The 25,945-nt window shown below is 44.5% G+C and overlaps 1 protein-coding gene across 1 annotated transcript; it reads left to right on the top strand.

The window, feature by feature from the left end:
- Positions 1-17,956: 17,956 nt before the first annotated feature.
- Positions 17,957-25,505, top strand: PTGS2 (prostaglandin-endoperoxide synthase 2). The gene is made up of 10 exons (XM_058843298.1): positions 17,957-18,091; positions 18,436-18,552; positions 18,664-18,807; positions 19,234-19,377; positions 19,758-19,939; positions 20,743-20,826; positions 20,997-21,243; positions 22,104-22,390; positions 22,550-22,697; positions 22,841-25,505. The coding sequence occupies exons 1-10, from the start codon at positions 17,977-17,979 to the stop codon at positions 23,245-23,247; spliced, it is 1,875 nt and encodes a 624-aa protein (XP_058699281.1). The 5' UTR covers positions 17,957-17,976; the 3' UTR covers positions 23,248-25,505.
- The last annotated feature ends 440 nt before the right edge of the window (positions 25,506-25,945 follow it).

Genomic DNA, 25,945 nt, shown 5'->3' with positions numbered 1-25,945 from the left:
CCCAGACCTCAGCAAGCAGGCACAGCAAACCAGCCCTGAGAGCAGGTTCAGCACAGTTTACATCAGGATCCCCTCTCATCTTATGCCAAGCACACAGAGCTTATTACAGGACTTTGCTTATCAGAACAAACCCTTTTTTCCTTTCTGGCCACCTCTTCCCTTTCCACATGAGGGATGGCACCTCATTCAAGGAATGTGAAAATATTCCCTGCTGCCTTTTCCCTAATGAGACCTCTCCCTTTACACTCCCAAACAATGCTTCCTGTAAAGACAAATTGTTACAAAGCTGTATAAAATCTTGCCATCAATCCTGCAGCCAGCTCTGGTTCTGAATACGTTTTTATTCTATTGTGCACACGTTTACCGGTGGGATTGAACATCACATAAAAATGCATGGTGGCTTTAATGACATCTGCTTCAGTCCAGGTTTAAATCAGCAGAACTATGAGGTGATGGAAGCTTCTCTAGTCAGGACATCACTAAAGCCCTGTTGAAGTCCCACTGACGTCAAAGAAATATAAACATACACTTAATTTTAATTGTACGCTTAAAGGCTGGTCTGAAATGGGTCACAAATGGCCACCTTCTCTATTTGTTCTGAATTCTGCAGGATCATTTCCATTGGGGAATTGATTCTCATTAACACATTCATTTTTCCAAGACCAAATCCTTTCTGCATTCTCTGTGTGTAAACCACCCTAAGCTTAAGCAGCAGAAAATCCTAAAGCATGAGTATCTGACAATAAAAAACTACATTTCTTATAATAAACTGTTGAAAACAAACCATTACTGTGCTTAATGATTAATTTGCTACGTCTTTGGTTTTCAGCTTTGCCTAAGGCTGCAGGCTGTTCTTCCAGGCCATTACTTGCTACAAACATCCAATTTCCTATGTGTTTCCTTAGAATTTATTAAAACGCTACTGAGGGGTAAAGGTCACCAAACAAGTTCTTCTGCCTTTTCTACCCAAACTCCACCTCTCCAGTGTGGTTCTCAAGGCCTCTGATTTCTGTTTTCCCTTTAGGAATATCACCCACTGTCTTGGTTCGAAAGACAGGTGTCTACTAAGGAAGGCAGGAGCCTCCCTTGGAATGAAAAATATAACCACCTTCCCTCCCAGTTACTATAAATTTGAAATAAAAGGGTTTCTAGGAAAGATATGGGGCTAGGAATAGCAGTTCTTTACAAGTATGTACAATAAAGCAAACAACTCGGTCATTAACAGCAAACACAACAGGAACCCAGTGACCCTTCTCGGCCGCAGGCACTTTCCCCTGGGTGCAGTTCCGGGCACGGCCGGCAGGGGCGCTGCTGCTCCCGGCGATGATTCCCCCGCGGCTGCAGGGGGCGCTGTGGCGCGGGCTCGGGGAGCACGCGGTAATGGCGGCTCGGCCCAGACGGGAAGGGATGGGACAAAGGCTTTGCTTCACAAACCCCTGGGGCAGCTGATCTGGGTGCCGCAGCAGAACTTACAGAAACAGCAAGCTGGAGCGGCAGGACATCTCAGCAGGCAGGGAGTGCGGGGCTACAGCGCAGCAAAAGCTCGGAGCAGCACCGAAGAAGCAGCGGGGGTGGGACAGCGGCAGCCCGGCTCTGAGCAGGGCTGGGAGAGGGGAGCTCTGGATCCCGGGCACCCGAGCAGAGGGTGAAAAGTCCCTCTTTTAGTGAGGTGGGTGTTGCTAAGGTCCCAGTTCAGTGGCTGCTCTCACAAGCAGAGGCTCACCCCATGACAGAAGCAGCAGCTCTGGGCTCCAGTGGCAGCAGCAGCGAAACTCCCTTCCCCAAGCAGCAGCCCCGACCGTCCTGCTCCGAATCCCAGAGAGAGAGAGAGAGAGAGAGAGGGAGAGAGAGAGGGAGAGCCAGCCACTGCCCCAGCCCCATCTTTTACCAGCCCAGTTCTCGTGGTATCTCTGCCTCTTGGAGAGGAACTCCCAGATGAGAGAAGTACAACCAGATGTCCTCCTAAAAAATCTCTAAGAAAAAGAAACAAATTGAACGAACCTAACCCCCAACACCCATCAGTAAAGCATGGAGATGGAATGCTGTAATTTATGGAATATACAGAATCATGGAGAGGTTTGGGATGGAAGGGATCTAAAAGCTCATCCTGTTCCATACCCTGCCACAGACAGGGACACCTTCCACTAGCCCAGGTTGCTCCAAGCCCTGTCCAACCTGGCTGTGGACACTCCCAGGGATCCAGGGGCAGCCACAGCTTCTCTGGGCACCCTGTGCCAGGGCCTTTCCACCCTCACAGGGAAGAATTCCTCCCCAGTATCCCATCTAACCCTGCCCTCTGGCAGTGGGAAGCCTCTTGTCCTATCCCTCCATCCATTGTCCCAAGTCCCTCTCCAGCTCTCCTGGAGCCCCTTTTGGGGCTGGAAGGGGCTCTGAGGTCTCCCTGGAGCTTTCTCTTTTCCAGGTGAACAGCCCAGCTCTCCCAGGCTGGCTCCTGTCAGGGCATAACTCCCCAGTTAGTTGGTGTCACTGTAGACAATGGGCATTCCTTGCTCTAGCTCCTCTGGATGGACACATCCCCCTCTGCTCCGAGGCCAGCCCTAAACTCAAGCTTTCATATCACAGCTCTCTGCTACCAACTACGTAAGAAAAGGCAATTAAAGTGTGTCTGCTACCTAAAATTCCACTGTCATTGGGATGGAATGTGTGTTCCAGGCAGAGCTGGAGGGATTCTCAGGCACTGAGATAAAACCCTCAGAGCAGCTGGGTTTGGAGAGGCTTTGGCACACAGAACAGTCTGGCTGCTTGACAGGATGCTATCCCACAGCAGCCACTCCAAGCACAGGGCTGGCAGGACTGTCCCAGTGTGGATGGGAAGAGGCAAGAACAGGACAGGGTTTTTTGCCCTCTCTCCTGCCTCTCACAAAGCAGTTTGTTCTTGCTACCATGTCACCCCCTCCCCACTCCTCATGTGCTCTCAGCACCCTCCAAGGTTTCCATCACTACTTGGAGAGAGAATGGGATGATCAGCAAGACATTATTTTCTAAGGATAATCTTATATCCAGATGACTGTTTCCTCCATTACTTTGTTAGCTATTTTTAAAGACACCTGAAACTCTTCTTTCCCCAACCAGTATGTCCATAGAAGGTGAACTGTCATGGAGCCAAGTTATGCAGTATATTTACCTACTTTATTACCCTCTCAGAACTCCAGCCTTCCAGGCACTTACCTGGTTTATTTCTGGGTCTGAACTTCTTCCAGCTCTTCTCTGCTCAGAAGGGAATGGCAGGATCTAGGTGGAATTGCACTAAAAACCATTACATCCTACTCTGGTACAGGATGGGACCCAACATCGAAATCATACTGGGTTAACTTCCTAATAACTGGGAAGTTACTTCTGTAAGGAAACTATAATTATTGAGCATCTTTGATTTACTGCTCATCATCCCATTATCAGCCTGCTGGAAATTTCAAGGAGTTTTGCACTTGAGATGGCAGAATTTCATTTTTCTCTCTTTTGACAATGCTTCACTCATACTCTCTCTCATACTCTCATACGAGTAAAACTCGTAGGAATGGATGTTGGAACTTTGAATGAGCACATTACTATTCCTGGGTATAAAGAGCCATTTTTAGCCCAAGCTTAAACAAAACATCTCAAGTTTCGAAAGTTTGATTCACTTTTGAAGTCCTAAAAACATATCTTAGATACAGACCTTTTCTTTTTGAAATTTTTATCCTTCAGTGTAAAATATCCAGATTTATTGTTTCTAAGAACTGAGCAGTAATTGTAACATTCTCAAAGGTCCCAGTGCTTGCAGTTCTAACTGAGCTCAGGTCAGTAGTGCTCCGGAAATCCCAAGTAGTCCAGCAGACACAGAGGGCCATTAGGAAGGAAAGATTAGGTAGAAAAAACTAACTGCTCCTTCCCTGATGGAAATTTTTTCCAGTCTAAACTCAGCACAGTGGTAATAGCTCCACAAAACTGGAAGAATCCCAAGGAGGAGATCCCTGCACTGAGGCTGATTTGGGAACTGTTTGTTCTAGCAAAAGACTCTGCTCCTCCTCCATGCCAACTCTGACAGTGCCAGAACAACTCTGTGTTTTTACTGCAGTTACACAATCCCAAGGGCTGTGCCTGGCACACAAATAGTCTTTAACTCCCCTCCCAAACTAGAGAAATATCCATGTCTTTTCCCCATCCACAGCCTTAAGTGACTGGACAGGAATGTAAGAGCAAAGTATGAGAAGGAAGACCAGGAATTCCATCTGCCACTGTTAATTTTAACTTGAGTGCAACAGGCCCCTGGTGCAAAGGGGATGGAAAGAGCATGGTGAAATTCTAAACCCATCAAAACAAAAAACAAAGTCTCTGCATCCATGTCGTCCACTTGGGTTAGGGGCTTGAAATAATCTACATCTAAATCAAGTTGACTACAAGTTCCTATAGCAGTTAAGATTTTATCTACATTTTACCTAAAATTTTATGTACAGCCAGACCTCTCTAAACGCACATGCTATAGATTTCATAACCAGATTGGAATTAAGTCTACAGCTTCAAACACACCAAATAAATTGTTCACAGTGGGCTCAGAAAACCCTGTAAATAAAGGTTTATGTGGTTGGATGTGCCACATATGCAAACATACCTCCACCTAGATCATATCTCTGTACCTATATAAATGTATCTGTCCAGGATTGTATGAGCCATAAACAGGCAGAAAAAGCAAGGCAAACACAACCTGCATCACACTGGAGTATTATCCATTACTGCCAACCAAGAAAGGCAAAAGAAAGTAAAGGAGAATTAGTAACCAGCTGAGGTTTCCTCTATACAACTGGGCATGCTCAAGTTTAACAAATTCACAGAATCCTAGAATGGTTTGGGCTGGAAGGGACCTTAAGGTCCATCCAGTACCACTCCCTGCCACAGGCAGGGACATCTTCTGCTATCCCAGATTGCTTCATGCCCTGTCCAACCTGGCCTTGGACGCTTCCAGGGATCCAAGGGCAGTCACAGCTTCTCTGGGAAACCTATGCCAGGACCTCTCTACTCTTAAGGTAAAAATTGCTGCCAAGAAAAGAAGATTAAGAATGATGCTTTCTACCAGGATGCTCATCACTCTGGCAGCCAGATGCTCTTCTGTGTAGCAAAGATGTCCCTGTATTGTTGTTGATTCCAGATTTAATTTCACCTTGCTAAGGTTAACCAAAAGCTGCGAATCTTGGGTATTTTCACTCAACTCTTCCCTCTGTGAAAAAACAACTTGATTGAATTATAAACTCTAATTCTCTTCTCATATGATTTATCTGCTAATTTATCTTGACAACTCACATCTGTGATTCTGCTCAGCCAGTCCTGTGTCTCTGCTTACTGGAAGGACTGGGAAATTCGGTATTTTAGATAGTGACAGGAACAAACCTAATACACAAATCCCCCTGTGTGGTGGTTTTTGCTAAAAGAGGTACAAGATACAGCTAAAACATGTGCTGGGAGCAAGACATTTGGTGGATGTTAGGGATCAATAAGTGGGATCAGGATCCTAAAACCTCAGCTGGAAATAGGCTGGCTTTCAGAAAACTGAGGTCATACTCAGCCAACAACATGCCAAGCGACTGAGAGCACATGGGCAAGAGTCCCCATGAGAGCACTCCCCAAGAGTCCTCCTGGAAGGAGAGGGTCATGGATTCATGTCTAGAAACCAAATAATCTGGGGCTGAGGATGGATGGATCTGACCAAACATGAGTACAGTACTTCCACAGGTAGAAGTCAATTCACTTGCAGACCCCTCCTCAGCATGCATGGAATGACCTGGAAATTTCTCTTAATTGAAATGCATAAGGAGGGCAATTCCAGTGAGCACAGATCACACCTTGTGACCAGAGTTTGCAGTCACAACCCTCAATCCATCTTGTTGACAAGATAATTTGCACTTTGTGACACAGGCTCCCACTGCCCCTGCATCCCAGGCATGGTGAATTCGGTAGGAACTCCAAAGTGTGCCCCTGCCTAGGGGACAAGGCAGAGGTGACAAGCCAGTCCTGTTCCTCTGCTCTTACATTTGGGAGTTTGGAACCTGTTCAGGAGCCTGAACAATTCTCACCAGGCTGCACATGAAGCTAATGGCAAAAGCCTAATTTTAATCTCAAAGTCACCCTTCCTCTTCTAGCTCTGGAAGAACTAGTTCACTTCTTTATTTCTCCAGGGATATCTCAGATAAAGCTTAAGGTGATAATGCAGTGCCTCCCATAAAAGGGTAAACATGGAAATTTGTGATGAACTAGAAACATGCAAAACAAATAATTATTCACTTCCTAATATTGTTCTTTCTTTTAAATAAAACCTTATATTGCCCCCATGTTCTGTCAGAAGAAGTGAGAAACTTGGTCACAAATACAGAAGCTTTGAGACTGGGATTAGGTGAAGATTTGAAAACATTCATATGATCCATAATGCCATTAATAGCAAAGACAGGAATGGGTTTGCTCTTAAGAATACACATCTCCTTAAGTAATCTCTGAGCATAAGGGAGAACATAAATATCTATGGTGAGTGTCTGGAAGTACATAGATGTGTCCTCACCCTTCTCTGAACAAGGCGGGTCATGTGTTGGAACAGCAGCAGAAGCACCACAGGAAAGTCTGTAACAATGCACACACCTGAGTGATTTTTGTTCTGGGGCTTGTATCAGCAGCTCAAACCACCATCAGCCTCCCATTCAATTCTCTCAGGTTCAGCTACTCCTAAAGCATTTCCAGTAGGGTCCCGATTGTATAAATTCCTATTTTTTCACCTTTACAGAGCTGTGTGGCTCTTTCGAGCTGCGTACATCAGAGTCCACTTTTCCTCATCATAATTCTGTGTGTTAAAGGATGGGGACAAGGTTGTGCCACTTAAAATGTAGATATTCACCAGGCAGGATTAAATCAAAATCCTTCGTAAGCCCAACCTTATTTTATCTACACCTTTCCCATTTTTAAGGTTGTAAGGAGACAGCCCAAAAAGAGTCATTATTTTGTCAGATGTGTGGATAAATTTTGTGTTCTCTCCCCAAAATGTTGATCTGCTTAACATTATTTATTTTTAAATTTTTTCTTATTTACCATTTCCTGTTTAAATGCATTTTATTATGCCTCACACATATTTATCTAGTAAAGTTCATAAAACATAAATACTGGAAACATGGCCAGGAGAATGCTGTGGTGAGAGTCAAGGAGAGGAGACAGAACAGGGCACACAATGTACATCACTATCCATGGCTTGCATGCTCTCACCAGAATCAGGAAAAGGTTGTGGAGTCCCCATCCCTGGAAGTGACCAAGGTGAGGCTGAATGGGGCTTGGTGCAACTTGGGATAGTGAAAAAGGCAGGGAGTGGAACTGGATGGGCTTAAAGGTCCTTCCCAACCTAAACCATTCTGGGATTCTAGGGTTTTAAAAATTGAGTGAATTATATGTATGTCCACACCCAGCTGAGAGCAACGTGCTGGGCATTTTCAGTTGGTAAATATTTTGCAAACCAACATTTTTCCTTTTTGATAACAGAGTGGGAAGACAATGGGAGTGAGATCCTAAAGACAGATGATTGGTTTTGGTCTTGCTAGGTTTTCACCTTTATTCTCTGGTCAAACCAAAGAACAACATGAAAGCAAAAATGATCACCTAGCCATGCCCATTATTCCTTAAATCCAGTGTCTGAGCTTAACACACAATCCCAGTGACACAGGGATAGCCTGGTGTTCCAAAACTTGCAGCTCCTCATAATCCCCCATAAACTTTTAAGGAGGTTTCAGGGGTTTCTGACAACCTCAGGGAGCTGAACAGTTCCTGTAACAGAAAGGCAAACAAGGCTCACACAGCTCCCAGCCCACTTTACGTCATATGGATAAAAGGAGGAGATGTGATCTCAAAGAACATCAGCAGTGGCTATCACTCCTGCAAAATTTGTATGGATTATTTTAGGATGCACGTCAATTCAAATTTGTCATCTCATTTGCCTAATGACACTTTATTCAGTAACTAAACAAACTATTTATTTCTGTTGGCATTGGTTACCTTCATGTTAATTATTAACTTTCAGTTTTGAGGGTAGCAAATTAATTTTTTTTCCTTTTTTTTTCCCCAGTGGTTTTTTTATGCATCTCCCCCTAGCCACAGTACCCAGCAGGTTTACTAACTTAAAATTGTAGGTGGACAGGCACTGGAAGGGGCTGCCCAGTCCTCATCCCTGGAGATCTTCAAGGAATGACTGGATGTGGCACTCAGGGCTCTGGTCTGGCTGACAAGGGCTCATTGGGTTGAATGCTCTAGTCCAGCTCTGGTGATCGGTCACAGGTTGGACTGGATGATCCTGGAGGTCTTTTCCAGCCTGAATGATTCTGTGATTCTAAAATCTCTCACGGATGCCACACTTCTAATCCACCACAGGTGCATTGAAAGGGCAGAGGGGTGATTCCCTTTACCAAGCTGCACTAAAATAATTTCAGCTCTTGTCAAAACAAAGCACTTTGCATATCCTCAGGAAAAAAACATTGTATTTTAAACAAAAAAGTCTACAAATGTGGAATACATTGTTTGCCACAAGCTTCAAATATACTGCTCCACACCTGGAAATGGATATGCCTGCAGTGACTGTATTTAAAGACATGTTCTCTAGCAGTGCTCCCGTTCATGAATGCCTGATCCCAGATAAAACAGGCATTAGAGCTCAGGGACAAGCACTCCATCCCAAAATCAGGACTGATTCCAGATACTGGTAGCTTAAAAAGAAGGTTAAAAATGGCTGTATCAAATGTGAAACTCAAAGTGAGAGAAAAAGATTCACAGCTGTATCAAGTGGAAAATCCAGTTCTTAATGCACAGGAGGTGAAGTCTTTATTAATATTTTGGTTAATCATCAGAGCAAAACAGAACAGCTGAGAAAGAGTAAAATTAAAATCGCCCTCCTAATTAAGTTGGAACCAGAACACCTGGGAAGGGGATGTTTTGAAATGTTCACCTGGATGAAATCCAAACAGCCTTAGGATATGGAATGAAACATGTTACCTCAATCAACACAATTTTTGATGACTGCAAGCCTGAAGTTGTATAGAGTTTTTTGCATAAGAAGTGGTTCCCAGTTAGTTAGATAAGTGTTATCCAGCAGTGTATGAAGCCATTGTATCTGAGGAGTTCTGCAGGCAGGCTTGTCTCACTCTTATCCACCATGAACATTTTAACTGTCCAGATTCTGATGCTGTGCATAAGTTCTTTATTTCACACTGATCTTGCACTGCCTTGTGCTGAGGAGGCATTCTAGGTAATTGGCAATCACTAAAATATTCCAGCCCAAGGATAATCATTTTAATGTAAATCTTCATGAGGCTGCAGAGACTTGCTTTGGAGCAGGTAACAAATCAAAATATTGCATGCCCAGTGGGTGCAGCACACAGAAAAGGATGGTTACCTGGTGATTCCTGCTGTGCTTTGCATTTGTTGGGGGCTTTTCCCCCCACCCCACTCAGAAATGCTCACAGGCCTGCCTTTAATTATTTACATTCATTAGTGCTGCAGAGCAGGGAGCAAGGAGCCTTGGGGAAGGGGCCCAGCATTCATATTGCTCAAGTATAACAGAAATGATCTACACATAAATATTTTCCCTCTTTCCTACCCTCTGGAAAGTCTATAAACATTTAAAATCCCCAGGAGCCAAGTTGCAACACTTCAGAATTATTCTATGTGGAACAATCCATATTTGATGGATCCGGACAGGAGGTGCAGCCTTTCACACAAGTTAAGCCAGTGCAAGTTCACGAGGTCTCTCTTGCCACATCCACGCTTCCATTCCCAGCCACCCCACATGGCTCCGACCCCAGATGATCCCAGTTCATGGAGTCCAGGAGAGAGGGTGGAGGAGTGTTTGTGGTGAGAGGAGCCACGGGGAGCGGTTTGGACAGCGGCTCTGGCCCTTCCCACAGAAATCAAGTCAAGAGGAAACACAGGCATTGCACAGGGTCAGGTGTTCTTTCCCTAGGAAGAGCTGGACCTCTTATGGAGCTGCAGGCACAGAAAAGCTCCGTGGAACAGCAGGAAATTGTGATTCCCACCAGCCCTGCCACCAGCTGCTGGCCTGGGCACCACTGATGGCTTGTCCCAAGGCTGTGACAACCTTTGTGATGGCTAGAACCAGACACATGCAGGAACTTCTGCCTCAAAGAAGCACCAGCCCAAAATTAGCTGCCCAGCCAGAGCTCTATGCTGGTGACATAAACTCTGCTATTTCTACCTGGCCTCCAGCCCACTGGCCCTAGGTTGCTGGCAACTCTCTCCAAAACAGTCCCTGGAAGAATGCCATCTGAAACGAAACCCCAAAATAACACACACTGCCAGAACACTGCAAAGCCCTCATTTACTTAATGAACTCCCTCCAAGCAGCACACAGAGAGGCAACCAGCACAGAGTTTCCACAGCTGCTGGAAACCACTGAACCAGACAAGATGATTGTTTTCTGTTGGACTTGTATGATTTATCTTCTCTACACCGTGGGTCAGAATGAGAAATAAATCTCAAAGTATAGTCAGGACTGCCTCTGGATAAATACAAAAATAGTAGAAGAGAGACATGTCAATATTAAACCAAATTCACAACTGCTCCACAAAGAAACACCATCAAAATGCATGATATAGGATGAGTCATGTGAAGGACAGCAATAAGAACCATAAATTCACACACTTTACTTGTAAAAAGAGTAATTCATCTAGACATCAGTTAGTCCCTAACCTGGACACTTCATTTCCTGGAATAATCACTCTTGTGTGAGAACACATCCCCTTCAGAACCATGGTTGGAGTTGATGGTCTCCAAGGTCTTTTCCAGCCTTAAGGATCCTGTGATCCCCAGTTCTGCTCTTTGCAAAGGGCTTTTTCTGCAGGCACATGGTGCACCTGGCTGGCTTCAGGTTCCCCAAGACATCCAAATGGTAAAAATAAATGGATGATGTTCCTGAAGATGGATGACTGACAGCTCCAGCACCAAAAAGAGACATGGGATGTTTATCCTGGCAGATATAAACAATCTGGGCTGTGAGTCTGAGCTCTTACAGCCACTTCAGGGCTTGTAGATCCTTAATTATTTTCTATTTCTGTAATTTTGATCATTATACATTTTCCCTAACTGCATATCCTAGGGAGAGGAGTCAAAGCCAGCGAGGCTTTATCTCCTGATGAGTCTCTCCAGGGCACAGTTTCCCTCAAAGCCTGGATATTAAGCCCAGTGAGGCATCCAGGTTTTTATGCCATTGCATAATTGGCCATCTCAAAAAGTAGAAAGGCACTTGAACAATTTCCAGATGATTTGTTTTTGCTTAGAGTCATATGTCTTGGCAAGACACAATATGATGTGATGTCTCCTTCCCAATCATATAATTTAACTTTGAATAAAGCAGGAATTTCTCCAGTTTGTCTATCCTGAGATGTACATTGCCTTGATCTTGTTCTGACCTGAGTAGTTTAACTCACAATACTTCTTCAAGTGCTTCCAATTCCCACTGGTAACTACAAATAATTTGAGTTTCTGGAGGCCTGTTATGGAAAAAGATCATGGGGCACAGTTTTAATCTGTCAAGTCCTTTTCCCTCACCAGTAGCCAGCTTATTCGATATCATTTCATCCCTTTTCTTCCTCAACATCTTCCTATTATTTTTTATAATTGTAAGGGTATGTTGGAAGTGTGGCAAAGTGACAAGCCATTGGAAAACAGTCCTGATTTAATTCTGGAAGTGAAGATGAGTAGAAAAGATCCTTGGGAGTTTGGGTATACGGCAGCGGGCAGAGCCTGCGCCAGAGGCCTCCCCATCCTGGCGCAAGCCACAGCCATAATTTGTGCAGGCACTGTCCATCCCAAGGGCTGCCACGGAAGCTGTGTCATGGAACATTCTTCTCTGGCTGACACCAGATGACTCCTCCAGCCTCCAGCTGGGAAGAACTAGATTCAGTTTTAAGGAACTCAGTGTCTCAGTATCAATACTGGAATCCCTTCTAGGCCCCAGGGAAGAGCCTGGGGGTACCTTGGTGGTACCTTCCTTGTGGGCACTGAGGGAAGGGTCACAAACAGGAGCTGCGGAGTGCAGCTTCCCCCTTCTCAAAGTACTGGATGTCATTGCTCTGGGGAGACCTGGGAGCCCCTGCCACTGCCTAAAGGGGCTCTAGGAGAGCTAGAGGGGGACTTTGGACAAGGGATCAAGGGACAGGACACAGGGAATGGCTTCCCACTGCCACAGGGCAGGGTTGGATGGGATATTGGGAAGGAATTGTTCCCTGTGAGGGTGGGGAGGCCCTGGCATGATGTCGCCCTGAAAATTCAGCTTCTGAGCTTGCTGACATGGTTTTCTAAGGACTTTCCCAGGACAGTAACTATAAACATAGATATGTGTACATTCTTTCTGTTCCACGTCTTGTGATGGGCATCTCCCATGGCCAGTGCAGTGAGAAAGTGTTATCCTGACCATCCAATCCCTGGCCATGGTCAAAAGCCTATAAATCCTGAGAGGAAAAATAAACTCTCTCTTCTTTTCACCACACCTCGACCTGTGTCCGTGTGATCTGTTCATCTTCAGCGGCGACAGCATAAGGCGTCCAGAGAAGCTGTGGCTGCCGCTGGGTCCCTGGCAGTGTCCCAGGCCAGGCTGGATGGGGCTTGGAGCAACCTGGGCTAGTGGAAAGTGTCCTTGCCCATGGCATGGGGTGGCACTGGATGGGTGTTAAGGTCCCTTCCATCCCAAACCGTTCTGGGATTTTGTGATTCAATGAAACCATGAATTCACAGACAACCATACAAAACCACGCAGAGCAGAGCTTACTGGGTGGAACAGCAGGTTTTGCACTGTTGTAAACCAATCTGGTAAATGCTCTTGTAGAAAAAAAATCTTATTTGTAGAAGGAATGTTTCCTTTCTTTAAATCGAATGAATAATGGGGTTAATGAATAAAGCTAAATAAACTTAAGTTTTATGTAAGAAAGCATTATACTGAAACAATTTTCCACTCAGGAAAATCTACTTCAGTTTCTCTTACCCAGTTTAATGTCCATGTGCTTGAAGCAAAGGAAAATTCCACAACTGTGCATGTGCACAACAAAAGAGTATGAGGCTGGATGACAAATTTCACTAAAAGTTAAGCAGGAAGTTGCTAAAAGAAAATTCCAGCATCTGCGCTGAGGAGGGAAGTGTTTGGAAATCTCTCTAAGGAGGGTCTTCTGTGCAGGTTTCCCACAGAAAGATAGCATTTAAATACACAATGCTTACTAAAAATAGCACATCAGAAGCAATTACCTTAACGTGAGTTGCAGCCAGTGACCAAAAGCAGATAAAATGTCAGCTGACGTTTCTTTATGTAAGGCAGTTACAAAACCTCATGACGTATTTCAGAGCTCCCTGTGATCATGTGTCCACATTGGAAACACATGGAGGCTGTGTGGGGAAAAACAGGGGCTCTGCAAAAAATTCCAGGATCACGGGAGCAAGGAAGTTCATGGCTTAACTTTGGTAACAATTGCCAATAAAGAAAACGTCCTCTTCTTCAGTCAAAAAACAATGAAAAATAGTTTCCATTTTAATAGCTACAGCTTATATAGGAAAAAAAAAAAAAATCCCATAGATGAGTATATCCAAACAAAGTCTCTGAAAACTTATTTGAAATTTAAAAAAAATTTTAAAAATCCACAAGTCTAATCCAGAGTGTGGCTGCCAAAATCTTATGTTTATCTAATAGCTCATGTTTATAATCTTCCTTTTTAAATTCACCATAAAAAAGGAATTTAAACCTTGTGACTGAAAAAAAAAGGGACAGATTGTAGCTAGGATGAAATTTTCAGTCAGCTTCTGCCTCTACCATACAGGATAAAAATGTTGTGCTTCATCCTCCATTCATCTACACTCCTTGGAAAAAGGTCATCCTAGACAGCTTTGAGCTGAGTTTAAGTCATTTAGGGCTTGTTTTTCAGGAACTCGTCAGGCAGGACTGAAGTTGTGACTACCAAGAGTGCCAATGAGGAAAAGAATTGTCTAATCCACTTCATCTGAACAAACAAAAGACAGTTCTGCAGGGCCATTTCTGCAGGGGCTTCATTCATTCCCTTTCATTTCAAATCATGGGGATCGAGTGTCTGGGCACCTCCCAAGGAAAGAGCTCAGCCTTACTTTGGATCGGGAGGAGATCCACATTTAAGCTGAGCAAAAGGGAGAAATTCATGTGTTCTTTTCCCCTCTGGTTTGGTAACAAACTGATGTGCATCGTGTCCCAAGCAGTGTGAAGATGCCCTGTAGACATGATATTATACAGGTAAACGGCAAAGAATTTGAAAAGCAAACAGGCCTGGGAGAAAGCTGGGCACCACACAGCACTCACTGTGCAGGTGTCTCATTTCACATCTCATCTCTGCAGGTAAATCTGATGTAAAGTCAAACATCTCACCTGTTTCATTACAGCCTTTGACTTGTAACTGAGTCTGTCAAGAATAACAGCAAATTAATACAAGAACTCAGAGACATTATTAAAAACAGAGGTTTGGAAAGGGTTGGTTGAGCAGGGTTTACTCTATGCTTTATTCATGATAAAATAAAATCTATCATATTGGAATGCATTCCTCAAAACTCTTACTGGCTTGCAAATAAAGCACAGCCTGTGAATTTATGTTGTTTTCCAACAGCTGAAGTCCAAAGGGAAGCTGCTCTAAAGAGGAAAAAAAAGGGCAGCGAGGACTCAAACTTGCTCAGGTCTTGCCTAAGTCAGATGTAGATTTTTGTGCCACCCACCTATTTTTTTTGCACTTTTTTTTTCAATAAAATTCCAGGAGTAAAACCAAACCCAACTGAAGATGATTTGGATAACAAGGTATGCTCCATTTCCTTACACAGTGACTGATGTCCACATGTACCTCCCTGAGGCGAGCTCCCAGCTCACAGTCCTGCTCCTGGTCCCCCTGGAACAGTTGTGTGCCAGCAGCCCCAGCCCATGCACAAACATTCCTTGCCAATCACTGTCCACAGGATTTTTCCTGAGGGCAAGGCAATCCAGCTCACAGTTCTCACACCCTCTATATTCATATAGAGTTTTGCCTGGAATTTATTTGTGTTCTGAACAATTCCAAAATTGTGGTCACCTGGAAACCTCATAAATGGTTTAAATCACCTTTTTGAATTTCCTGAGGAAAATAAGCAAACTTCCCTTGTCTCCAAACCAGGTAATGAGTACTTTTGCTTTCTAGCACAACCCAGGGTGCCAATGAAACTGGGACCCAAGTAATCAGAGTGCTCCATGAGGACACAGCAAGAAGAGACAGAGAAGTAGATGAGACAGTTGCCTGGCCAGGGTGATCCCATGAAAGCACAAAGCAATTTCATAATCAAACCCTTCTGTTAAGAGAGTTCTAATATTGCAAAAGGCACAAAACAGGAGCTTCAAGACACCAACTTTCCCCCGAAGTCCTTCGGTTCTCAAGAACATTTTTGGAACATCCAGGACTGTTATCATATCCATGTCTGATCAGCCTCGGAGTGTGCTTGCTTTGGGAGCAACATATCCAAATTTCATATTGACCTCCTTCTGCCATAAAAAGAGCAGGAAGAAGGCACAGAGCAAATGAAACTGATTCACATCCCAGGAAACTACTCACTATAAAATGTGAGATTGCCACAGTCACAAAGAGAGGGAAAATATTTCAAACACATTAAAAAGGCTCAAGGATAAATTCAGTGCTAATTCAGTTGGGTTCAGCTGACCCATTGGAAAATGGAGCAGCACCAGTGCCAAGAGACATTTCCACTGTTGCCATTCAATCTCCCTTTCTTTTGGTGGCATTACTGAAGCATGTCCAACCTTAAAGGTCACTGCATCCTCTGTCCTGAACCCTTGCCTTGAAAAGGTGTGAATTCATGCAGTTAAACCTAAAATAGAAACAGGAACAGCTTCAGGGAATTGCCTCGGCCAGAAATGTCAGCAAATGCAAAAAGGCTGAGGTTGACGAAGGTTCTCTGTTCCATAGGCTGCTCTCACCTGGACCAAAAGGCACTTCAAGTAACAGAAAGAAAAATAACACAAATTCTTAGCAAAGACGGTTTATGTGCTAAAAACGAAAAGAGCACTTAGCTGATGCATAAAATCTCCACCTGGTGGTGAATCCTGCCACAGCAAACTTCCATTTCTAAGAAAAATTCCTTTTCCAACATATAACCAGTTCGAGATAATCCCAAAGCAACAAGTGGGGATGGGCAGCCTTCAAAGAAGCAGCACTGTTGTATCTCCCTGATTTTTCATTGTTTTGCAAAACTGAAGAATCCATTCAATTCTACTGCAGCTGACAGTCACACAAGTGACCTTCCCCAGCTAAAATCTGATTGGAGAGAGTTCACATCACGCTGAATGCAGTATTGGTTGTAAGGTGGGGGGTGCTGACTGGTTTTCCTGCTGCAGAAGTACTGCTTCCCAGGAAGAAACATCCTCTTCAAAGCCTGGAGTTCTGCCCTGTTTCTTGCTTTACATATTAATTATAATAATTGAAAACTTTAAGCATCATGAATTATCTATATCTCTAGGGTCTTCTAAATTACAGCACAGTCACCTTTGCATTATCATTTTAGGGGTGATTGTCTGGCTGCACACAATTACTTCAGTTTTCCCCTTAATGTTGCTGGTTCTACACTCTAGAAACATTTTCCTATGCACCTTATTTAAACAGTGTCTCATTTGCCTGCTCTTTGCAGTAAAGTCTTACCATGTCATAGCATCCACAAAAGCTTTGTGAGATCGAACAAAATCAGTGAGAGATGGACATATGAAATATACACAAATATGTGTAGACTCTTGATCTACGGTGCTGTGCATGCCATAGGCTCATCCCTTGGATAACCAGCATTCCATAATTAATTCATTTGGCTTATGCAAGAACAAAATATCACCTTTTTTGCACTTGATAAGACTGAGCAAGACGTGGCTGTGGCCACAGACTCCAGTGGCCCCTGGTTCAGCTGGGCTGACAGACATCCTCTGCTTAAGTGTTTTACCCAGCCTGTGGTTTCTGCATGCAAATGTATAAAGAAATATTATCTGCCTTCTCTTGATTATGCAGCTTTTTGTGTACCAGTCCTAAAACATCCAGGAAGACCCACTACTGATGTACACAAATTAGTCACTGACCACAAGACACTTTGGGGCCAAAAATAAGATTATGTTTAAATCGGCCTGATTCCACTTTCTGTCAAGCCACGCATTTGCAATTCAAACACCATCAGCCTCGCAAGCTATCTTTGTTGAATCTTTGTTGAAGCCACTATGGGTTTTTGGCGTTTAATGCTGACCTCGAGGGCGAAAGTGCTGCTCCACACTGCACGCTTGCACAACCACATGACATCCTCCTGCTTTCATTGCCGTTCCTCACGCAACAGGGACTAAAAATAGTTACAGAGCACTCTGATTAATAAAAAATAATCTATGACCAAAAGGTAAAGTATTCTCAAAGAAAAGAGGGAAATTTTGTTTAGAGTGCAACTGGCGGGGGGGGAGAGGGGGGACGGGGCGGCGGGGGAAAAGGGTAGGGGTTGGTGCTGGTGGGGAATTTTAAGGAAAAGCGTTGGGGAAAAGCCACTGTTTGTTCCAAAAATGCCTAATAACACGATTTGGTCCTGTCAGACACACTAAATTCCTGAAAACTAACCTAAAACCAAATTCCCTCCAGCATTCCTTCCTTCCCGCTGTGCGTGGCGCTTGGCGTGCTCTGCAGCCCTGTGACCTCCTGCCTAATGAATGAAATAACCTGCAAGTCGTCAATGAGCGGAACCCCGCGCTGGCAGGAGCTCGGGGTGGCACAGCGCCAGCCCCGTGCCGTCCCCTCAGCCGGTGACAGGCCGTCCCTCACACCTGCCTCCAGCGGGGCCAGGCCGGGGCGGGCCGGGGCGGGCCGGGGCGGGCAGAGAAATTCCCCGCTGGGTTCGTGCTTCCGGCCAGTGACTCAGCCGGGCTCCGCTCGGCACTGCCATAAATACGGGATGTGCAGCAGGGGACGGCACTTGGAGCTGCCGAGCCAGCCCCGCCAGCCCAGCCCCGCCATGCCGCTGCTGCCCCTGGCCCTGCTGGCCGCGCTGCTGGCCGCCGGCCGCGCCGGTGAGTCCGCCCCGCTCCGGATTAACGCACGCTTTGCCTTTCTGCTTCTCGTGCTCCTCACTCTCTTGCCATCTCTCTGCTGTGTATGGGTGCCAAGCCCCCGCTGGCCTGTCAGGGATGGTCTCCCCTTCTGAGGGGGGTTACTACTGGCAGCAGGCAAGAGGCGAATTCCTGCGCTTTTCAGAGCTGCTCCGTGGTAGCCCAGAGGTTACCGTGGATGGTTGGTCGCTGTGATGCCTTCTGATCAGCGTTAAACTCCAGAGCATTCTCGTTCCTTGTCTAAAGTCCTGGGGAGGTGGGAGTGTATTGCAGAGGTGCTAACCCGAGCTCTGATTGCCCCGCAGCCAACCCTTGCTGCTCGAACCCCTGCCAGAACAGAGGTGTCTGCATGAGCGCTGGGCCAGATCGCTACGAGTGCGACTGCACCAGGACAGGCTACTACGGGCAGAACTGCACCACACGTGAGTATCCCACACCCCTCTCTGTGGAAATGAAACGCATGATCCAATTCCAGCATTGCAGGTTATCCTCCATAAGCTAATTAATAATAACCTTCCCATTGTCGCTTGCAGCGGAATTCTTCACGTGGCTGAGGCTAGCACTGAAACCATCACCAAACACTGTCCACTACATCCTCACCCACTACCAAGGAGCCTGGAATATCATCAACAACATTCCCTTCCTACGGGACACTATTATGAGATATGTACTAACCTGTAAGTGTGAGTTGTCTCTTCCAGTCCTCTTAGAGCTTATTCCAGAATACTGCACTGAATTGATCTGTCTACAAACCAAACAGCCTAAAGTGCACTGCAGTTAAAAGACCAAAATTTAAGATTTCTGCATGATGCAAGCTTGTGTGAAACATGCTGAAGTGCATCTTAATTCTGCTTTCTGCAAGAGTCCAGGATTTTGCTGACATGAACTTGGCACCCCATTGCTCATGTTGATAATGAGATCTAGCTGATCAGCTAGGATCCAGTTCTGTTATTCAGTAACTGTAATAATTTTTAACATCAGTAACTGATACGTGTGGAATGTACAACTGCTGCCAAATATATGCAAAAGATCTGGCTTTGTGATTTACTTTTTGAAACTAAAATGTACAGTTAAAAATAACCAAATACTTATTGGTCTTTCAGCAAGATCACACTTGATTGACAGCCCACCAACTTACAATAGTGACTACAGTTACAAAAGCTGGGAAGCTTATTCCAATCTTTCCTACTACACGAGAAGCCTTCCACCAGTAGGACTTGACTGCCCAACACCAATGGGTGTTAAAGGTGAGGAATAAACCAGACACGTAATGATTGTTTGGTCTTTTCTGAGAGGAAAAAATAAGTAGTAGTCCCTATGAGATCTGCTTGTCTGTAACCTTTTTTCAGTGTAGTTGACTTTAGGAATAACCATGTTTTGGATATGTTGTTTAAAGATCTTAAAGATATTATTCTGGTTCTTGCTATTGAGTTACATGCTAAAAGCAGGGAATTTAGAAATTTCTAATAAAATCAAGAAAGTGAGCATAGAAAAGTAGGTAATTCCCCTTGTTTGTATGCTGCTGTCATTATATTCCGCTGAAAGTCTTAAGCCTTTTTGTTAGGAGTAAACTTCAGTATTGCATAAAGGGTTGTCTTGAGTATCTCACTGTCTGTTTCTCTCACAGGCAAGAAAGAGCTCCCAGATTCAAATCTGATTGTGGAGAAGTTTTTGCTGAGGAGAAAGTTTATTCCTGACCCGCAAGGCACAAATGTGATGTTCACGTTCTTTGCCCAGCACTTCACCCACCAGTTCTTCAAGACGGACCACAAGCGAGGCCCTGCCTTCACCAGAGCGCTCGGCCACGGGGTATGGTCACGGCTGGGGACACAGCTTGGGACACAGCTCATGCTCTTCAGGAGCTGCTGAGCGGCTGGAATGGCCAGAACGGCATCCTGTGGGTTGCCAGGGGACATGTGTGCACACACTGTGCCACAATCCTATGGGATTACCCCTTCTGTAACTTCAGGCCAAATTCTAGTGATTGCTAGTGTCTTCTCCTGGGTCAGAACCTGTGCTCTGCACAAGTGGTTCTGTTTAAAATATCTGTCCAGTGATCTCTTACTGTTCCCAAAAATCTGCTTTCACCTAAAGCATGTTAGATGTAGTGCGTATCGAAAGCTTCTCTTGTCTTCGTCAGTTCCAAAGAGCTGTGTCCAGCATTTAAGTATTGCTTATGTACTGCTAATAGCCTTAGTTTAAAAAGAACGTCAAAAGCAGACTTGGATTTAAGATCTTTACCTACAAGATAGGCATGCTTTGGACAAAGAGTTTTTCACTGTGTTACTCTTATGTCCAAACCAAATCTAGAAATTGTGTGTGTATATATAGAAAGCTGTCTGCATAATAAAAAGTTGCTGACACTATAAACAGAGTCCTCTTAAATTGCCAATGTAACAACCTCCTCTTACACAGACATGGCTCCAGTTGCCAGGAAAAAATTTGGCTTCATCTTAAATATCAATCCATGATACTTATAAGGTAGTGATAATATAATTAAAAGGTAAACATCGAGGGGTTGGACTCTTATTGGTATCCATAGAAGTGGGACTTATCCTAAAATAGCAAAAAATGCAGGTTGGCTTCATGTCCCAAATGCTTTTATTTTACAGGTTGACTTGAACCACATTTATGGAGAGACTCTGGAGAGACAACTTAAACTGAGGCTTCGAAAGGATGGAAAGCTAAAATACCAGGTATGTCTTAGCTCAGAATTCCTACCTTCTTACTGGATGGCATAAATTTCCTAAATTAGTGCTGTGTGAATGGTGTAGGTGATGTAAAATGTGAGTCAGAGCTGAGAAAGTCGACCGAGCTTAACCAAAGTATCGTAGCTCACAGCTCCTGGTTTTTCCCCATTACACAGATGATCAATGGAGAAATGTACCCGCCGACGGTGCGGGACACACAGGCAGAGATGCTGTACCCACCCCATGTGCCTGAGCACCTGCAGTTCTCTGTGGGGCAGGAGGTGTTCGGGCTGGTGCCAGGGCTGATGATGTATGCCACGATCTGGCTGCGTGAGCACAACCGCGTCTGCGACGTGCTCAAGCGCCAGCACCCCGACTGGGACGACGAGCAGCTCTTCCAGACCACCCGTCTCATACTGATAGGTGAGAGCCCCTGCTGCTATGTGCAGCTCCAGCTCGAGCCTGCATGGCTGGAGTGAGGGGAAAGCTATCCTATAAATTGGGGTGTGAGTGGCCCCTTCATGCCTTGTCACTGGGATTGTGTTGAGGTGCAGCTTCCCCCCAGCTCTGCTAAAGATGGAAATGAAGAAAGCTCAGGGACACTCAATTCCCTTGTCTGAGGGAAGCAGAACCGAAAGCAGTGAAAAGACAGGAAGCTCAGGTTCCTTTCTCAGAGAAAGCGTGTGAAGCTGGATGACCTCAGGCTCCCTGATCTGGGGTTTTAGGGGTTTTTTTTCCCCCTAGGGTTGGGTCAGCTCAGGTATGCTTTAAAAGAAAGGCTGTGATTAAGTCTCCTGTCTAATTGTGTGCCCAGTGGTATTTCGTCTTATGTAAATGGTGACGTGCTCTAAGCTGGAAAAACCTTGCCACAACTGAAACCATAAATCAAGACAATTGTATTATGTAGTTTAGAAGCTGAGATTTGCTTTCAGACATCAACTCTATCCTAGAGATATCCCTCTATCGTAGATATATTGTATAACTGAACACAGGGTAAATACTGGTATGTGCTGTTCTGTGGAGTGTGGAAGGAATTGTGTCTTGGGAGGGGGAAATCAGGCTGTAGAAAACACCTCACTACCCACAGCCCAGAATTCTCGGGATTTGAAGTACTGTTTCACCCTTTAGTCACGTAAAATACATTGCTTCCTAGGAGAGATTACAGAAAGGTGTTTGTTGTCCTGATCACTGTAGTATGTTTTATAACAGTTCAGAAAGGGTGTTTTCCCTGCCACTGAGGAGAAGCAGTGCCAACAGTTCTCTCCTGTTCCTTTGTCCAACAGGAGAGACAATCAAGATCGTTATAGAGGACTATGTGCAGCACCTGAGTGGGTACCACTTCAAGCTGAAGTTTGACCCCGAGCTGCTGTTCAACCAGAGGTTCCAGTACCAGAACCGCATTGCAGCCGAATTCAACACCCTGTACCACTGGCACCCACTGCTGCCTGACACCTTCCAGATCCATGACCAGGAGTACACCTTCCAGCAGTTCTTGTACAACAACTCCATCATGCTGGAGCATGGACTCTCCCATATGGTCAAATCTTTCTCCAAGCAAAGTGCTGGCAGGGTAGGTCCTTCCTCAAGTTCATTGTGAACTGACAGAGGCATGAGCTGGGAGTGGAACAAAGGAATGGGATAAAGCTATTTAAAACTAATCACTGGAAAGGCACAACTTCCTCATAACTCGTATCAGGAGATCTTACAGCTTTTTGTCTTTCATGAACAGGTTGCTGGTGGGAAGAATGTTCCTGCTGCAGTACAGAAAGTGGCAAAGGCCTCCATTGACCAAAGCAGACAGATGAGGTACCAGTCCTTGAACGAGTACAGGAAACGCTTCATGCTGAAACCATTCCGATCCTTCGAAGAGCTTACAGGTAACAATCCTCATCCTTCCCAGCAAATGAGAGACATTGTCTTAAAATGCCCACAGAGTCCTGCAGTATCATTACTGGGCTTCAGTAGGACAGTCCTGCACAGAAGATGGGATTTTTCCACTTACAGTTTTCACTTGTTGCAGGAGAAAAAGAGATGGCAGCGGAGCTGGAGGAGCTGTACGGGGACATTGATGCCATGGAGCTGTACCCAGGCCTGCTGGTGGAGAAGCCCCGGCCCGGGGCCATCTTTGGCGAGACCATGGTGGAATTGGGGGCACCATTCTCCCTGAAGGGTCTGATGGGCAATGCCATCTGCTCCCCTGAGTACTGGAAGCCCAGCACCTTCGGGGGCAAGGTGGGCTTTGACATCGTCAACACAGCCTCCCTGCAGAAGCTCATCTGCAACAACGTGAAGGGCTGTCCCTTCACTGCCTTCCACATCCTGCCTCCTGAGCCCACCGAGGCCACGATTAATGTTAGTACCTCAAAAACTGCCATGGAAGATATCAACCCCACGCTTCTGCTGAAAGAGCGCTCTGCCGAGCTGTAGAAACCCAGCTATCTATTTATTTATTTAATGGTGTTATTTATTCTATTTATGGCTTAGTATTTAAAAAAACAACTTGAGCATCTTCATTGTGGGGGTTGCCTTAAGTTCCTTACTGAGGTAAGGCTTCCATGTACAAAAGGGATTTTTTGTGTTTCAGCTTAACAGTGGTGAATCCCTTTTTTAAAATCTTCTGTAACAGAATGACGTATTCCAAAGTGGATAAAGGTTCCACCTTGTTTTTACTATTGTTTTAATACTTGATGAAGGGGAGTGGTGGTGATTCTGTCTGACAGTTTTCATAGGTCACATAACACTACAAAAGCAACTTTTTTTCTCAGCAACTTGAAAGCAGGTATTGACCTAAAAGTACAAGAAAAAATCTGACTCAATGAAAACTGCCAGAAGAGATTATGGATTTCATATGAGCACTCAAAAAATTAACAAAAAAAACCCAAACAAACTTGAGACTCACTTCTTTATGTAAGGTCAGAAAATGCATTGCATTTGTTGTTGATACTACCTCTCCATCACTGCAGATAGGGCACTTTGTATCATAACTTAATGTCTCTTATGTGCAAATCCATTTCTGGATCTAGATGAAAGTAAATTTTTTTTACAACTTTTTAAAAATATGTTTTTAATGTTTTAAATATTTAAAGTAAATTTTTTACAGATTTGAAAAAAATGTTTATAATGTTTTAAATATTTAAAGAAAATGGTACTTTTCCTGGATTCTACTTCTTTTTGAAGGAAGTGTGACAGATATATTAGTTGTGTAAGGGAGTGAGAATGAGATACTGAGCTTAGCAGTCATTGACTCTCAGGCTGCAATACAAGGCTGCTTGCATTTGGATAGGGGTGTTTTTATTATGTAGCTCTGGGGAGGTCTTAAACTTAGCCTAAGGCACTGGGATTCTTTTCATAGCTGTAGTTCTCTGGTCTGCTTGATAACGTAATTTTAATGTCTGTTACTCTAAGTACAGGAGGACAGTATAGCTGGAGTTAGGGTGTGCTGTGGCTTTGTGCTCCCAAAAACAGGAGGGTGATAAACTGAGCAGCTCTGTAAATACAGAGAACTGAACACAAGAGATTCAGCAGCACTTCCAGGCACAGGAGGTAGCTCTGCCTGTGTGCACAAGCTGTACATGCAACTTGTACTTCTATTTATTGGGGAGGGGGAGGAGGGATAATGTTTTATTTATAATTTATAAACAGAGGTATTTTAAGTAAGTGGCTTAAGCTTCTTTAAAACTGGCCAGCACAAAATCTTCTAGACATATTTGTCCTAATCCATCAGTAAAATATCTAGTCTCATCTGGGCACATACGTTACACAGGATCTTGTATAGGACTTCAGACTTTGCATGTAAGGGTATCTTTTTTTAATTTCTAGAGAGGAAATGTAGAAGATGATCTTCCCATAAAAGCAGCTGGGGAACTATAGGGAAAAAGAAAATGTCACTTCAGACTGGACTAGAGCAGCAACCGGGTGTTCTGTGCCCCTGCCCAAAATTCCTTGACTACTTGTGGAAAAGGACTTGAGTTTTATATTTCATCTGAACTCTCAAGCACTTGTAGAGGCTTGTGCATTGTACCAGTTCTGGCAGCAGTGTAGTTTGTCTGTGGCTTCTGTTTCCATGGATTTGTGTAAAGGCAGCCATGCCTCGTGCTGGGTAGGTCTGTAACTGTGACCATGAACAGCAGAACCAAGCTCTCCTGCAGCCCTCAATACCAGTGACTGATCTGGAGTGGTCCTTGGTATGGATGCTGTGGGAGCAAGAAGGGCATTTGTTTTCCTTTCTCTGTTTGAAGCACGAAGAAAGGAAAACCTTCTCTCTCCTTATATCCAAAGGTGGTCAGTACTGTATGTGCTAAGGAGTGAACACTGTTCAGACACTTGTTCCTCATGCAAATTGTCCATCAGATCCAGCTCTGGGCACCCTTCAGAGCACCCTTCTGCCATTAACCCAGGAACAGGGTTTGGCAGAGTCAAAGGGAGGCAAGTCTGAACAGATCAAGTTATTTTGGGGTAGGTACAGAGGAATTCCTCAGACCATCTCACTTGAGTTAAGGTACAGGCTGCTTCAGCAAGGATTCCTGTGCACTCTGTGTTTTGTACTTTGCAGCCACTGAACGTGGATGTTTGAGATTATTTATTTAAAATTCTGTGAATTGTTTTTCACTTTATTTTTGTAGGACAACAATGTTGTTAAAATGCAATTGTTTATATAAATAAATTGAAAGCATTACCTTTATGGACTCCTTTGTTTGTGTTTTCCTTCAGCAGTATTTAGGCTGGAACAGTTCTTTAATTGATTACATGGAGAATTACAGTGCATTACTAATTAGCAGCATTAAATTCTCTGATGTGTCAAACCCAAGATGCCTGTAGCTTAAATTGCCCTGATGGAGTAATTTTTTCTCCTTTTGGCTTCAAGTGAAAAGGGGTTTTACTGCTCCATCCCTGGAGGAGTCAGCTCCTCTTATCCACAGCAGAGATGCCAGCACTGCCCTGGCAGCTTCAAAGGGAAAGTACAATACTGGAGTTGCACAACACCACCTTGGTGTAACTGACTTCCCTTCCTCTCTTCCCTTTTCCCAGGCTAGAACAGCCCAGAGCTGTTTCCTTTCATGCTTGACATTCTCCAGAAGGGGAAACTGCTTTCGAATGCAAGTGACCACTAGACCAGAGCAGGGCT

Source organism: Poecile atricapillus, chromosome 7 (assembly GCF_030490865.1).
Source record: "Poecile atricapillus isolate bPoeAtr1 chromosome 7, bPoeAtr1.hap1, whole genome shotgun sequence".
Lineage (NCBI taxonomy): Eukaryota > Metazoa > Chordata > Aves > Passeriformes > Paridae > Poecile > Poecile atricapillus.
The sequence above is the reverse complement of the archived record's forward strand: the minus strand, read 5'-3'. Positions and strand labels throughout refer to the sequence as shown.

Coding starts and splice junctions, on each gene's coding strand:
- PTGS2 (XM_058843298.1), top strand. CDS start 17,977: ATGTGCAGCAGGGGACGGCACTTGGAGCTGCCGAGCCAGCCCCGCCAG. Junction 19,940..20,742: donor CCAGAGCGCTCGGCCACGGG/GTATGGTCACGG, acceptor TTTATTTTACAG/GTTGACTTGAACCACATTTA. Junction 22,391..22,549: donor CCAAGCAAAGTGCTGGCAGG/GTAGGTCCTTCC, acceptor TTTCATGAACAG/GTTGCTGGTGGGAAGAATGT.